Here is a 15,687-nt window from a genome sequence, read left to right on the forward strand (position 1 = left end):
TTTGTCCGCACGTCTTATAACTCATCTTTGTTTCCGTTCTAATGCATTTTTCATTCCATGAATATCTATTGAAAATAAAGAGCCCTTGAATTTCTGATCACCTGGGACGTGGAGCCTTTTATGTCATCTATTAGAAATCCACTCTGATGTCAACTGAATTAAGCAACCACTCTCATGCAGCCACTAATGAGATATATATGAATAAGGACTCTAAAGGTCATGCAATGCTCGGCTTTTGTTAATGCATGGATGTCTCTTTTGAGTTAGGATTCAACTGTCAGCTTTTGGAAAATATTATGTTTTTCATTTTATATGATTAAAGTATAGGCTTTTATTTAAATGCCGCAGTCACAGAGGGGTGTGTTTAATTAAAGCAATAAAGGTAGATGCATCGCAGACCACTCGGTGAACACAACATTATTAATTGGTGAGCTGGAATAAAGTAAAACACATAATTAATCATACTGCCTTCCAGGGTACCATTGAATGAAAACACATTACTGTTTTCACTAATGTAGCATGAACCTTTCCAAAGTTGAAGGTGCTTTGCACAACACACAAAATACAGTCAGATAAAATCAGGCATAAATGCAGAATTACTGCCAGCCACAGTCATCACTACGTCAAAATAGAGAAAGAACACAATGAAGAACCCCACCCCTGTTGGCCCCACGTTGGTAAAACACAATTTTTGTGAATTTCCAGAATGAAGAAGCCCACATTTCCTTGAAAAAAATGAGTAAATTCCACAAAGATACATAACAAGAAGGGGATAAGACAACATGCAAGTAGAAAAAGGGGCAAAGGTAACAGTGAAGGAGAAGAGATTCTTGGGCATAGGTAACAGTAAAGGCACTATGTTGTAGTGGCATTGCAGTATATGTAGTGCTAGAACTACAAATAGATAGGTATTAGAACATAGGAAGGGTAGGAGGTGCTAGAATATAGACAGAGGTAGAGGTATTAATTTGGATGTATGACGTTACAATGCATACTTTTACAACACCTACCTTTACATCGCAAGTTTTATAACGCATGCCTTTACAGCGCATAGTGCTTTTGGGCGCTGGCTAGTGAATAGTTTAATTTACTATTCCAACTCCAGTCCCCGTGGATAGTAGGGAAGGTGTTGGATAGTACATTAAACCTATTCCCTATCCTAGAGCGCCCCCCAGCGCAATGCGTTGTAATGGTTTGCGTTGTAAAAGTTGCATCGTAAAGGCACTGCGTGTTAAAAGTTGCGTTGTAAAGGATGTTTACCATTAATTTATACATGCAAGTAGAGGGACTAGCATATCGTCTGGGGTATTATGAATAAGATCGAGGTACGGTAGGGCTATTAGGGCCTAGGCGGGATATGTTAATAAGGGTATAAGTAGAGGTACTAGGATAAAGGCATTGACGTACAAGGGTACAGGGACAGATAACGGCACTAGGGTAAACATGGAGTTACCAGAGTATAAGTATATGGGTAGAGTTTCTAAAATAAACGAGTAGTAAAGGTAATATGGCATAGGTAGGATTAGAGGTTCTCATGTATAGGCAGTTTATACATACTAAGGTATATTTAGGGGTAGATGTACTAAGGGCTGGAGTAGAGATACTTGGCTATATGGAGAGGTAGAATACTATGTTATAAGTTTGGCTGGGGTACTAGAGGATTGACAGTTTATCGGTACAAGGATATAGGCACAGGAAGAAGATTAGGATAAAAACATAGTAAAAAACATAGTTATGAAGTGAGGATAAACGAACTTGGGTACAGAATGAGAGATAAAGAGGAGAAGAGAAAAGTGAGGAGTGGTGGAGGACCCATCATAAACAAAACAAAGAAATGATAGAAAGGTAGGAGCAAGAAGTACCGAACAGGTATCAGTGCTGGAATAAAGGGGGAACCAGTTGGAATCTGCTATCAGAAGCAGAGCTTGAGATGGGACTGGATTCAACGCTGGGCCATGTGACTCGTACATCCTTTGTCCGAGTTCCTCCAGGACACATACAGCAGCATCTGTACATTCAGTGTGCTTAACCTTAGGAATAGATGAGCCCTCTATTACAACACAATATGACACACTTCAGTCAATCTAATACTTTTTGTCCAGACCGGGAACAGTTGGAGGTCAACTACAGTACGCAGGGGACATCAAATCTTATCATACTGTGTTGCCACATCCAGCACCCCATGAAGAGGAACATATAACCCCCGCCCCTGTTTATTGCTACCAAATGAAACCCATTTAATCAATCCTAGAATAACGAAAGATTGAGGTCAAACTTGAAATGTTTTGATGCACATCTAGCAGGACATATGGAAGAATTGAACACAGGATCATAGCTAAGTGATCAAGTTAACCAGGATTGAAACTTGTGGTCTTTAATAACACAAGGATCACTTCAGCAAATGCAGCAGCTTTTCATAAAATGCAAATTCCAAGTTCATGTAATGACCTGCAGCGAGCAGAGTTACATTATGAGCTACTTTATGATTCTTCAAACCTGTGACCACAGAGTGCACATAGATCCCCTCAACAAACCGATCGCATGGGCTTAAGCAAAATCCTGAAAACAGGACTATTCAGACTCACTTTCTGAACCAACCTTTTTGACTCTTGGGCTGCGGTCACACATTAGAAGTTAAGATCTCCAACCCACCTACTCTGAAGCATTCCCCAGCTACATCACTTGTTCAGATAGGTAGTTGTTCCTATTTCTGTTGTGCTCTAAAGTAACTAAAAGATTTCACACAGCACACAACAAAACTCTAAATTAATAAATAGAAAATTAACAACCAGAGTTACCATACCAGTATCATACCTTAAGGTTTGCTGGATTCCATAGATCAATACAGCCGGTGTCTTAACACTCTAAGCAACTTCATGCTGGACTGGCAACCCACCCTTTACCCTCTAAACTAACTACAGAGAACAAAATCACTATTACCAGTCCCCATCCCAAGACCCATTTTGTAACCCATTGTACCCCTGAATAGTTTCTTATGTCCGTTGTTTCTCATCAGAGAGGCATAAGAGATTGGGTGCTGTGGATTCAAGGAGAACAAGCATTTGCAATGCAATAGGTCTCGCATTAGGAAAGTTTGAGCTATTCGTCTTGTAAATGACATTTTTTTTATTTATGTGTTGGTTTTGAAAATAGCTAAATTAATAGCTTTGTCCTTTACAATGCCAATAGTTATAACTTTCGCAAATGTAACACCTATAACCTGGGGTTGCGCTGAGTGATGCTGTGGTGGTGCTGAGTGATGCTGTGGTGGTGCTGAGTGGTGTTGTGGTGGTGCTGAGTGATGCTGTGGTGGTGCTGAGTGGTGCTGTGGTGGTGCTGAGTGGTGCTGTGGTTCTGCTGAGTGATAATGTGGTGGTGCCGAGTGATGCTGGCTAGCGCTGAGTGATGATGTGGTGATGCTGAGTGGTGCTGTGGTGGTGCTGAGTGATGCTGGGGTGGCGCTGAGTGGTGCTGTGGTGCCACTGAGTGGTGCTGTCGTGGCGCTGAGTGATGCTGTGGTGGTGCTGAGTGGTGCTGTGGTTGTGCTGAGTGGTGCTGTGGTGGCGCTGAGTGATGCTGTGGTGGCGCTGAGTGATGCTGTGGTGTTGCTGAGTGGTGCTGTGGTTGTGCTGAATGGTGCTGGGGTGGCGCTGAGTGATGCTGGGGTGGCGCTGAGTGATGCTGTGATGGTGCTGAGTGGTGCTGAGTGGTGCTGTGGTGGTGCTGAGTGATGCTAGGGTAGCGCTGAGTGATGCTGGGGTAGCGCTGAGTGATGATGTGGTGGTGCTGAGTGATGCTGGAGTGGCGCTGAGTGATGCTGGGGTGGCGCTGAGTGATGCTGTGGTAGTGCTGAGTGGTGCTGTGCTGGTGCTGAGTGATGCTGTGGTGGTGCGGAGTGATAATGTGGAAGGGAAGGGAAGAAAGAAAGAACGATCGAAAGAAGGAAGAAGGGAGGAAGGAAAGAAAGAAAGGAATGAAAGGGAGGGAGGAAAGGAAGGAAGGAATGGAAGAAAGAAAAGGAAGGCAAGAAAGGATGGAAAGGAAGGAAGAAAAGGAAGGAAGGAAAGGAAGGAAAGAAAGGATGAAAGGAAAGAAAGAAAGGATTCTAATGGCAAGTGTCAACATGAACAGGCTTGTTTTGAAGATGTGGTCCCCAAATTTGAGATTCCACGACAGAGAGGGGCTGTCAGATGACAGGCAGAGGCCACGCGCGGCGGACATCAAAGGAAGGGTGGGAGGGGAAAAAAGTTTAAGCTATTGGCATTGCTAAATAATGCAACACCAATAGCTCAAACTTTCATAATGCGAGACCTATTGAATTGCAAATGTTTGTTTTTAGAGTGTTCAGCACATTAATAATTAAAGCATTTGTAAACAAACGTTTGTAATGGTTTACGTATTTTCTCTTTTGAGGAAGACAGCAATTAGCGAGGATTAAACTATAGCAACGGTTTACATCATTACCTCTCTCTACCATAGCCTGCATTTTAAAAGAACACATATACACATAGGTGTACAATGGTTATCAGGACTAGGGAACCCCAGTTAAATGTTATTGGGCACGTGTCAGGTGTACCTAGGGGAACAGGGGCACTTAAGATCAAAGAGCATGCCATTTTCACCCTCACTCCTGCCCAAACACAAGTCAGAGGAAGGTTAAAAAAAACTAGTCTGTTTGCACTTAGTAACTATAGTTGGGTTTTGACTTGAGAAGTAGTTTTTACAGTTGACCTCATGGTAAGATAACACAAGCAGATACATTTAGGCTGGCAAGCACTGCACTTCGAACCACCAGCCCCAGCATCCAAAGTTAACAAGTAAGGAACATGTAAGACGAGCTGGGAAGAGATAAGGTCGGCCACTAGGGAGGGGGCGTGAGGGACAAATGGAAAGAGAGGGAGAGAGGAAGTGTTGCGATCTGGGCTGAACACAAACACATAAAGCAGGGCCATAAAAGTAGCAGGGCCCCGCAGCCCGAGCCCCGGCGGAGGAGAGGGAAGGAATGCCCGAGGCAGTAGTGAGAACACGCTTCTGTATGCAGTTAAGATATCCAAATAGTTTCTGTATCCATTCAACAAATTCAAAACAGATCGTCTCTATGCGCTTTTAAGAATATAGAACGTGAATGTGGTTCTTGTAAAACTTGTTTAACCAAAGGCATCCACTGTATTAGGAGCTTCACGCACAAACGTTCTGGGCTCGGAGCAGCCTGTTAACATCAATGATAGCTGACAGGGTAAGTCTCGCACACGTGATTGGTTACGGGCAGGGGCTACGGATACATCACATCATCATTGAAAACTGATCAGTAATGCATTAGACGCCTGGGAAGCATTTTGCCATAAGTACCCGGCATTAGATTAAGTAGTGAAAAACACATTTTGCATGAGGTACAATTTGTATTAAGGGAGAGCTGCATGTGGATGGGAGGGGCACTGTCAGGTGTGCAGCTCTTGAACAAGTCAGCTCATGATCCACACACACGTAAAAGTCATACTTTGGAAAGCCAGAGGAGTTGGAATGGCCTACATTTAAACACGCAGCTATAACTAGCACCATAAAAGAAGAAATAGACCTGGCCTTCAGAGCCAACGTGCAAAAGTGATTCACTACACAGAAAAATTATGTAAAACAGCACAGCTGGGTGGCTCGCCCATGTTCCAAGATTTACAAAGATGTGCAGTTTCAGAAACAAGTACCTTCATGGCACTAGTGATGTGAGGGGTCTGTTAACACCCAGTGAGTTAAACACTAATCTCTGGCATCTGCTGTGGTTTTCAGGTTACTCCTTTCAATTTCGGCAAGGCCAGCTCAGCCTTCTGCAGTCTGTACTCTGAGTGTCACTACAGTGGGCAATACTAACAGCTTCCATTTGCAGCACTTAGGAATGGTGCAGTAAGAAGCACTATATTAAAAAGATTTTCATCAGCACAGCCATAGTTGGACTTCTCAAACTGTCTAACAAAATCACTGCGCAACAACAGCAGTGAGAGGTGCCTTCTGGGATGTGTACATCATGTATGTTGGGTAAACTTTAAAACTCTTAACAGTTTCAGAAATCCGACCTCTAGATTGGTCAATTATGTTATATTGTAAAGCGCTCTGATACCCTCGTGGGTCATGTTTGCGCTATATAAAACGTTATAACTAAATAAATAAGGAGGCTGCCTTCCCTCTGAAATAAACATGTGCAATCATGTTCGAAAACAATTAACTTTTGCATCTATTTGAAAACATGATTTATACTCTCAACTCCAGAAAAACAAAAAACACACATTATTGAACTTCAAGGGAAGGAGAAAGCAGACAGCTACAGAAGTAAATGCAGTATTGATACCCGATGGGACCTGGATTTGTTTTATTTGCGGTTTTAGTATACCGCTAGATATCAACCACTGAAAAGACAAAGAAGGATCCACTGAATGTGAGCTGAAACAGAGAGGTATAGGCATAGAATCGCACAAGGTCTGAGAAGGCAATGAGACATGGACGTAAAGGAGGGAGGGAATAGGGGCGAGCATAAGGGACCAGATATGTGTGTTTATATATATATAAATATAAATATACTAGCAGCCCGTCCCGACGTTGTCCGGGTATGAAATAGAATGTGTGTATTTGGCAAGGGCAATTTATTTCAAAATCTCGCGGTAGACATTTTTTCTTTCATTAGAATAGGGACGGAGAAGGCCCAGCTGCAGCCCCGGTTGATGTTAGCAGGCGCGTGTAATTGGTGTAGTGATCCGCCGCCTGAGCCCGACTACAGCCCTGGTTGATATTAGCAGGCGCGTGTAATGTCGTTGAATGAGAGAGTTATCAGCCGCGGGTAAATCCGTTTAATGAGAGAGTTGAGTGACAGCGAGTAGGAGAGGCTGCAGTAATTGTCCCCGCAGACACGCTCATTTGTGTGTTCCCCCGCTTGAGGCCCAGATGCAGGCCTGTTTGATGTTAGCAGGCGCGTGTTACCCTGATTGAGGCCCAGCTGCAGCCCTGGTTGATGTTATCAGGCGCGTGTAATTAGTGTACTGATCCGCCGACTGAGCCCGGCTTGAGCCCTGGTTGATGGTAGCAGGCGCGTGTAATTTCGTTGAATGAGAAAGTTCAGTAACAGCGCGCAGGAGAGGCTGCAGTAACGTTACTCGTTACTCACCAGGCCTCCAGGTGAACGCATTTGTCACGCCCCCAGCACACGGCCACAGCAGACGATCATCTGATTAATGTGCGACTCACATGGCATGAAGGGCAGAACGTAGCACAAGTCCCCAGCGTTTCTCACGCCCCCAGCGTGCCCCTTGATGCGGCGCAATTGCGTTCACATGGCATGAAGGCCCGACACACGCCCCCAGCGTGCCCCTTGCTGCTGCGCAGCAACGTAATTGGCGCTTATATGTACGACTCACATGGCATGAAGGGCGGACACACGCCCCCAGCGTTTGTCATGCCCCCAGCACATGCCCACAGCCCACAATGTGATGGCCGTACCACACGTCCCCAGCGTTAGTCACGCCCCCCGCCCACGCCCACAGCACAACGCAGACACGCCCACAAGGGACTACTTTGCTGGCACGGTTCTTTTAGCTTTTAAATGTATAGAGGAGTTGACCTAACGGCTAAGGCGCTCGACCTCGGACCTGGGGATCTGGGTTCGAGTCTTGGTAACGACGCCAAACATCCTGTGATTCTGGGCAAATCACTTAATCTCTCCGTGCCTAACAAAAATGAATGTGTGTCCTCATGTAACGTAACTGGTGCTATGTAAAGCGATCTGATACCTGATTCAGTTCGGGTCAAGTTTGCGCTATATAAAACTCTGCAAAAAAAATATATATATGGTGGCCGTCTGCATAGCCTATGTCCTTCTGCTCCAACTGCCCTTTCCAACGCTGTATTGGGTGTTGTGATTGGTGCTGTGGTTACTGAGATTACCCGCCTCAAAGGTTTGGGCTCTCTCTTTATAATATTAGTATGGATGAGAGAGAGAGAGAGAGAGAGAGAGAGAGAGAGAGAGAGAGAGAGAGAGAGAGAGAGAGAGAGAGAGAGAGAGAGAGAGAGAGAGAGAGAGAGAGAGAGAGAGAGACAGAGAGAGAGAGACAGAGAGAGAGAGACAGAGAGAGAGATACGAACAGCCCGAAGTGAGGGAAAGGTGGAGCATGTGTTTTCCGGCATGGTTAGCATGGGGGTGAGGCATTTGGCAAAACCCTAAAAACTGTGATAACACTGCAAATTCGACCCTGCTCAATACATTTTGGGGAAATGAGTAAATTAATTTTGGAATAAAGTTTCCCACATGGACAGATTACTCACGTTCCTCGAGAAGTAAATTAACCTTTGAATAAAGTTTGCCACATGGACAGGTTACTCACGTTCCTCGAGAATGTTTTTCCCCTCACTGTTTCTATAGGTAAAGGTGGCTGTCCGCAGTAAGATATTGCTTCAGTATGATGTCATCTGTAATTAAACTGTTGTCACTGTGCATGACTATTCCTTGAAGCATGTGCCATGTAGGTAGGTGGAGCGCACAGGATCCCTCCCCCACTGGCACTCACCCAGTGAGAGAAATGAAACAAAAGCAAAATGTAGCACAGGGGGTGCACTTAGAATGCACCAAGGCACGTATTAGAGCTCAGGTGTGAAGAGTTTTAGGAAGCCTATGAGGATATGCCTACGAATGAGATAACACTTTAAAGTTAACATGAGCAGCGCCGTGCTGAGCATCCCCCAAAGCTTAAATAAATAAAAAGGAAAATCGTGCAAAGGCGGTGCATGAATTACAAGAACATCGGATGCATACATTAAAAGATAACCCTTTAAAGTTAACATGAGCAGCTGCGTGAAGTGGGCGCCGTGCTCAAGGCACGTATTAGAGCTCAGGTGAGAAGAGTTTTAGGAAGCCTATGAGGATATGCCTACAAATGAGATAACCCTTTAAAGTTAACATGAGCAGCTGCGTGAAGTGGGCGCCGTGCTCAAGGCACGTATTAGAGCTCAGGTGAGAAGAGTTTTAGGAAGCCTATGAGGATATGCCTACGAATGAGATAACCCTTTAAAGTTAACATGAGCAGCTGCGTGAAGTGGGCGCCGTGCTGAGCATCCCCCCAAAGCTTAAATAAATAATAAAAAGGAAAATCGTGCAAAGGCGGTGCATGAATTACAAGAACATTGGATGCATACATTAATAGATAACCCTTTAAAGTTCACATGAGCAGCTGCGTGAAGTGGGCGCCGTGCTGAGCATCCCCCAAAGCTGGTTTGTTTTTGACTTAAAATAAAAGTGGTTTTCGGCAATACTCTTAAATTTGTTTTGGGGTTTTGTTAAAAGTATGCTTCACTTGTAAAGTGTAACTACGGCCTCCATACACTGCAATGGCTGCAAACTCTATGCATGATGCTGGCTGAGCACGTAATATAAAAGTGAGCGGTGCGCCCTCTGCACAGACTTTACATGTAACAATTTGCACAAAAGTGCTCACTGAGCAGGGCGGAGTAAAACAGCACCATGCACCAGGGAGAGGAGAGTGAAACTGCAACATACCCCCGGTAGGGCAGAGTAAAACAGCACCAACACGCACGCTCGGTGAACAAAAGGAATATGGGCGCACCCAGTTACTGAGGGGCAGCCTTTTTTTTCTGTTGGTGATATTTCGGAGACAAACACCCTAGGAGCACTGCTCCGATCTTTGTTTAATGGACGGCCTTAAAGGCAGAAGCACAGCGCTCGGCAGAAGCACAGCTCTCTTAAAACAAGCCGCGAAAGTGAAAGTGATCGGACGGAGGCTGGGGAAACATGGCCGAAAGAAATAAAGAATTGTCCGTGAAGCAGGGGGCAGGGGATTGGAACCCTTTGATGTAGCTCACGGCCTGGCGGCCGTGAAAACAAGTTAAAAAAAATAAAAGGAAAAACGCGAGACACGGCCTGGCGGCCGTGAAAGTGAAAGTTGGGAGGGGGGAGGAGAAACGCGAAGTGAAGTGAATAATTAGGGGAGGAGAAATGCCTTCCTGAGGCCGAGCGCACGCTGGGGGAGGTGCGCGCTGGACAGGGAGAGGGTGGGAGGACTTAAAGTGAAGAGCCAATGAAAGAACTTAAAAAAACTGCATGCGGCGAGAATGCACGTCCTTGTGTTCACGTGAGCTGCATGAAATCGCCCGATGGTTAAGCTCTGGTTAAGCCCCAATATCTCTCGCAAGCTCAATGCGCAAGCGCATTGACAGGCGAGACCTAAAAATATCAATAGATGGGAGAAGAAGAGCCTTTGACGGAAACCAATTCGAACCAAACACCCTACTTCAGGGATTAGGGAATGGAAACCCAACCTTTGTTGAATATTGATACAATGCAACACTGGAACTGAGAACACTGAGCGAGGTAGAATAAATACCCAGAAAGGAGTCAATTACCTTAACTAAGCTAGATAACGTACTCAACACCATGTCTAAAGAAAACATCAAATTAGTCAACAAACTAGACCAGTTCCACACTCTACCAAAGAACAACTACATTATTAACAGATTACATTGCTCCTTCATCAACAACACAATCACACACAACAGGTAAGGCAGAAACCAGTCCATATACAGTATGGCATCTGACAAAACCTTAAGTAGAGGGATACATGTCAATAAATGACTTGGAATGCATGGCGTCAGAATAACTGCACCTCCTCTGTTATTACCAAGCAGAGACAACCCAAAATATATGCTAAAATGCAAGACCCCATCCTACCAACCCCATCCGCAAGAAAGCCCTACAGATTTACACACCTTATTTACTCATTGTGCCACCATACATATACTGGCATCTTATCATGGAATCCTGCCTTGTAGGAAAACCCACAACAGAAGACAAGCTGTATATGAAGGAATCAAAAGACCAAGTAATTTGTGAACATGTTCTACATAAAAACCATGTTGAATTACATTAGCAAACGCAGTCTGTCTGTGATCAATTGAATAAGCCAGAACAGTTTTACTATCATATTTATCATTGTCGCCAGTTTCTTCAGGGGCAGAGTTTGCAACAAAAAAAAATAATATATGTGTATATTGCACATGTTGACTGTCATTGACTCCGCTGTTCATGATACCACCCCTCATTACTGCATCCCCTTCTGTCGCCTGCCCTCATGTACAGGCCCCCGTAGTAATTTTTTTCACGTGAAGAACTGATGGATGTTTCTCTCAAGCAAAGATGAAACAAGAAATCAATGTGATTCTTGAAACAATGACTAGAGGACATTATTTAGACAAATTCAAAATCCTGGAAATGCCTTTCAAATGGAAACATTTGAGGAAACAGGTTTGTAGATAAAGATTCTTCAAATTATGCTTTCTCCAAAAAGTTTATTTCATAATACCGTTTCACTCCCTGGCATCCTGAAAAACAAGGAGAAACATGAGGTATTGGACAGTTTAAGTAGGGGATGCATGTGGCAGCAAATCTTCTTGAGTGGCGCAAGGGTGGGAAGACACTCTCCGGAACATACCGATTCAGGCTCAGCCTCAGGAGAAAATGACCAAGGGACGAGTGTCTGAGGAGTCCAAACAAGTATTCAAGAGTGGGACTAGGAGAGTGGAGGGGGAGACCAATAACGAACCCTCCCTCTTAGAGAAGTGCTCAGCAAGAGGTAGGGGGATTAATTCTGCCTGGCAAAGGCATAAATATCCCACTGTCAAATAGGTTTCCGGCTCTCGCAGACCCTCACGACACTGGTTCTGGGGAGGGAAGGGCCCCAAACATCAGGGAGGGATCCTTATCTTCAGTACAGGCAGCTGGGCCTCCAGTTTTGGATACAGGAGAAGGAGCCTCTCCTAGATGTACCTTAGAAGTAAGCAGGGAAGCTCAGGTCCAGCAGACTGAGGACCCATCATTGGCTGTATACCTTCTGTCTTTAAAGGCAGAGATAATGAATACATTTGAGGCATCATAGAAAAACCAAAAAGAAATAGGTAGGGTCTGTCAGGCTTTGGGTTATATGTTAGATGCCCTGTCCCATCGCACTGACAAGCTAGAAGAGGGGGTAAACCAAAATAGAAGCAATCTATCCCAAAATTCGAAGGAAATTGAAAACTTACACCAGCAACATAAACAGTTAAGAAAAGATATGGAGAGGGTTGAAATTCAACCCAGAAGAAACAATCCAAGGGGCACATTAGGATGGCGGGCACCCTAACGGAGAACGGGGCCGCCTGCCATAAGGGCGGGGGTCCCGTAGCGGGAATTAGGATGTGCCCGCCACAGTGGCGGGCACATCCTACATGTTTATTATTGTGGGGGCGGTGCACTCAGCACCGCCCGCCACAATGATGAACATTTCAGCACGCATTTGCATATGCAAAGCGGCAGGCACCGCGCGGTGCCTGCCGCTTTGCATATGCAAATGTGGGGGGTACCATAGGTACCCCCCATGTGCACCCCCAACACTGGCATCACCTGGGGGCCCCGCGGGGGGCCCCCACAGCAATCACCGCCTGCCTTTCCGTGGTGGCATTGCCGCCGCGGAAAGGCCCCTGAATTTAGCCATCGTAATATGGCTGGCGGTGTCCTTTGGACACCGCCACCATATTAATCTATCACCGCCACGGTCGCAGGGCGACCGCGGCAGTAAAGCGGCGGACGGTCTTTCCGTCCGCCGCTGTCCCGTCCGCCATCCTAATCTGGCGGGGGGGGGGGGTCAGGACATGCATGTCGGGCGGATTGCCTCCGCCAGGCCGGCGGTGGGCACCGCCAGCCTGGCAGAGGCAATCCGCCCGACATCATAATGGGCCCCTAAGACTGCAGAATATCCCTGACAAGGCGAAAGGTATAGTTATCAAGGCATGTGTGGTGAACCTGTTAAGAGAAGGTTTCTTTCACGAAGGAGTTTGTCAACTTAGAGCTGGATATTGAAAGGGTATACCGCAATCACCTTGGGCAAAGTCCAAAGCGTACATCCTCCAGAAAGATTTGTTAACTTCCATACATCTATCCTGTTAGCTGCCTTGAGGCAAACATCTGTGGTTTTCGTTTCTATAGCCTTGTAAGTAGCTTAGATCAACTTTTGTTAGGCGATTTATATGTAAGACCTATATATAAGATTGAGTGCTATTTATTGATCAAGAATTAGATTGGGGATGTAGTGGGATTTTAATTAGTTGTGGCTAAGAATCAGTCACCAAAAATAAAAAATAGAGATGCACTTAATAGTCATAAGGTAGAGAGGTTAAGTACTATCTTTTTCTCTTTTTTAATCTTTTTTCATATTTTCTGAACAAGGGACGGCAAGAGCGGGACTTTGGTGTCGCGGCCCTAAAGGTGTAATGTCAATGCCAGAGATAGAAGAGAGCGTTTTCTATATAATACCATATATAATATATTTAATGGTGAACTGATAGGACCTAGATATTTTTGTAATACGAAAGATATTTTGTCTCGGGATATGTTAGTCAGCAGTGATTTGTTTTAGTAATGTTTTTATGTGATATTGTAATGAAATAAGCATTGGCACTGTGTGTATTAGTGTTTAAAGTGCATTTATGTGTATATATGTTGTTTAAATGACTGATGAGGTCCTTTGTGGGGACAAAACGAGTTGGCTGGACTGGCTAGATGTGCGTTTTGTGGAGAAGATTAAAGAATGAAAACAGACTTTAACATTAATAACCTAATATTGTAGTGATAATACAACACCACGGACACTTGGGAATATAATACTTTTTTCAAATTATAACGATATATTTGGACTATACGATAGTTCAGAGTGCCTCCCCTTTGTATATCTTTATAGCTCACAGATTATTGTCTTTCGGCCAGTGTAAGAACATTTAGCAGCCATCCTGCTAAGGCAGCACTTTTCAACGAAGCTGACAGTGCAGGACCTTGTTCCCACCCTCTTGCAACAATTGTTTGTCTCTTTCTTTTTTCTCTAAGTTTTTGCATTCAGATTTTCCTTTCTCTCCTTTTTCTCTATTTCTTTTGTTCTTTTTTCCCTTCTCTTTCTTTCCTCCTTTCTTTTTTACCGGTTTCTTTTTACTCCCAACATTATTCCCCTCCTTCTTTCTCCTTTGCACTTTCTTCCTCTCTCATAGCTTGTTACTTCTTTCTCATTTTAGTCTTTACTTTTCAGTTTCTTTTTAAAAAAATCGATGCTGCTTTTATTTCTTTCTCTATTTTTCTTCATCTCCCTCTTTCACTTTTTTCTTATTTTCTTTCATTCTTTGTATCTTTTGTCTTCCTTTTTCTTACACTCCTTATTTCTCTCTTTCTCATTATATCTTTCTATTCCTTTCTTTCTTGTTTTTTCCTTCTTTCTTTTTCCACTTATTTTTATTTTCATTTTCTTTTTGATTATTCTTTCAACTTGTCTCTGATTCTTTCTTTTTCCTCTTTCTTCTCGCATTGCTTAATTTCACTTCGTGGCTCTTCTTGTTATTTGTGCTTTCTTTATTAACCTCCTTCCTAGCTTCTTTCTTTTTCTTTTTCTCTTTCCTTTCTTGTTGCTTTCTTCAGATTGTGTTCCTTCCTTCTTTCTCTTTCTCCTTTTCTTTAGTCTTTCTTTTTTTCTCCACTTTTCTTTTTTTCTTTCCTCAGTTTCTTTCTTTTTTCCTTTATCTCCCTGCTACTTTCTTTCCCGTTTTAGGCTGCTTAATTCATTGTTTGGGTTCTTCCTTGTTTCTGACTTTCATTTCTTTCCATCCTTCTTCATCGCCTTTGTTTTGCCTCTCTATAACTTCTTCTCTCTTTCTTTCTTTGACTCTGTCCTTCCTTTTTTTTGGCGTCATATCTTTTTACAGTCATTTCTTTACGCATGTTAAAGCAGGTCAGATAGCAGACCTTTTTCAGGCTCTAGCTCTTAAAATAAGCATTTATGGACCCTGACATTCTATATGGGATGGCCCTGTCATTCTTTATAGAATGGCAAGGTACATAAATGCATATTTTGAAAGGAAATACTCTTTGGTGGAAGAAAACGTCTCTAAATGTGTCTAGCAAATGTTGTCTTCCACCAAAGAGTATACTCACTTTTATACTCCCGAGGATTCGGATTTCGATATGTCCTGTCAGGATATCTTTGCCCTAATGTGTGAGCTGACACCATCTTTATGCAAACTCTTCCCAAGTTCCCTGAAATAAAAAAGATGATTGCACATGATGGCAAAGTGTAACTTCTTGAACTTTAGCAGAACTATTCTCAGTAGACTTCACAGATGTTGTCCAAGTGGTAGCAGGCAAAGAAGGAGGTCGAAGTGATGACATGGAGAATGTTGTTTTGCTGTTGAAATGAACGACAGACTTTCAGGCAGTGAAGGAAGTAATAATGGTGCCAGGAGGAAAACAGAAGGGGGAGATGGAATGCTTTGGATTTTAGTGGGGACAGGATGTAAATTACTTATGGTGTGGAAATCAACCACCTGTCTACGAGTGTTCCAATGTATTCTAAACTCTGCATTATGGCCTTTCTCATTCATAGTCCTGAGGAACACAATTCTTTCCTGGCATGCAATGGAAGGGCCCTAGCTTACTGAAGGTACATTCAGTGGTCAGTAATGGTTCTTCGCTCCCACACCAGGAGCCAGCCGCACAGCGTGCATCTTACAGCAGCGTACATACCCTGTCCTTGGCACTTTTCACTTTGATAATTTTGGCTGCCAAGGTGAGGCCTGATGACATCTCTGCACACCTGTGCACTTGGCCAAAGCGCCCCCTGCGGACAGATG

The 15,687-nt window shown here is 44.0% G+C and overlaps 1 protein-coding gene across 3 annotated transcripts in view; it reads right to left on the reverse strand.

Annotated features, from left to right (window-relative positions):
• MYLK3 (myosin light chain kinase 3) overlaps positions 1–15,687 on the reverse strand; it is a 557,372-nt gene that overhangs the window by 195,660 nt on the left and 346,025 nt on the right. For all 3 annotated transcript variants that reach the window (XM_078668257.1, XM_078668255.1, XM_078668254.1), the window contains exon 6: positions 15,581–15,674. In XM_078668257.1, coding sequence (XP_078524383.1) covers positions 15,581–15,674 — 94 coding nt within the window. The remainder of the gene's footprint in view (positions 1–15,580; positions 15,675–15,687) is intronic.

Source organism: Lissotriton helveticus, chromosome 12 (genome assembly GCF_964261635.1).
Source record: "Lissotriton helveticus chromosome 12, aLisHel1.1, whole genome shotgun sequence".
Lineage (NCBI taxonomy): Eukaryota > Metazoa > Chordata > Amphibia > Caudata > Salamandridae > Lissotriton > Lissotriton helveticus.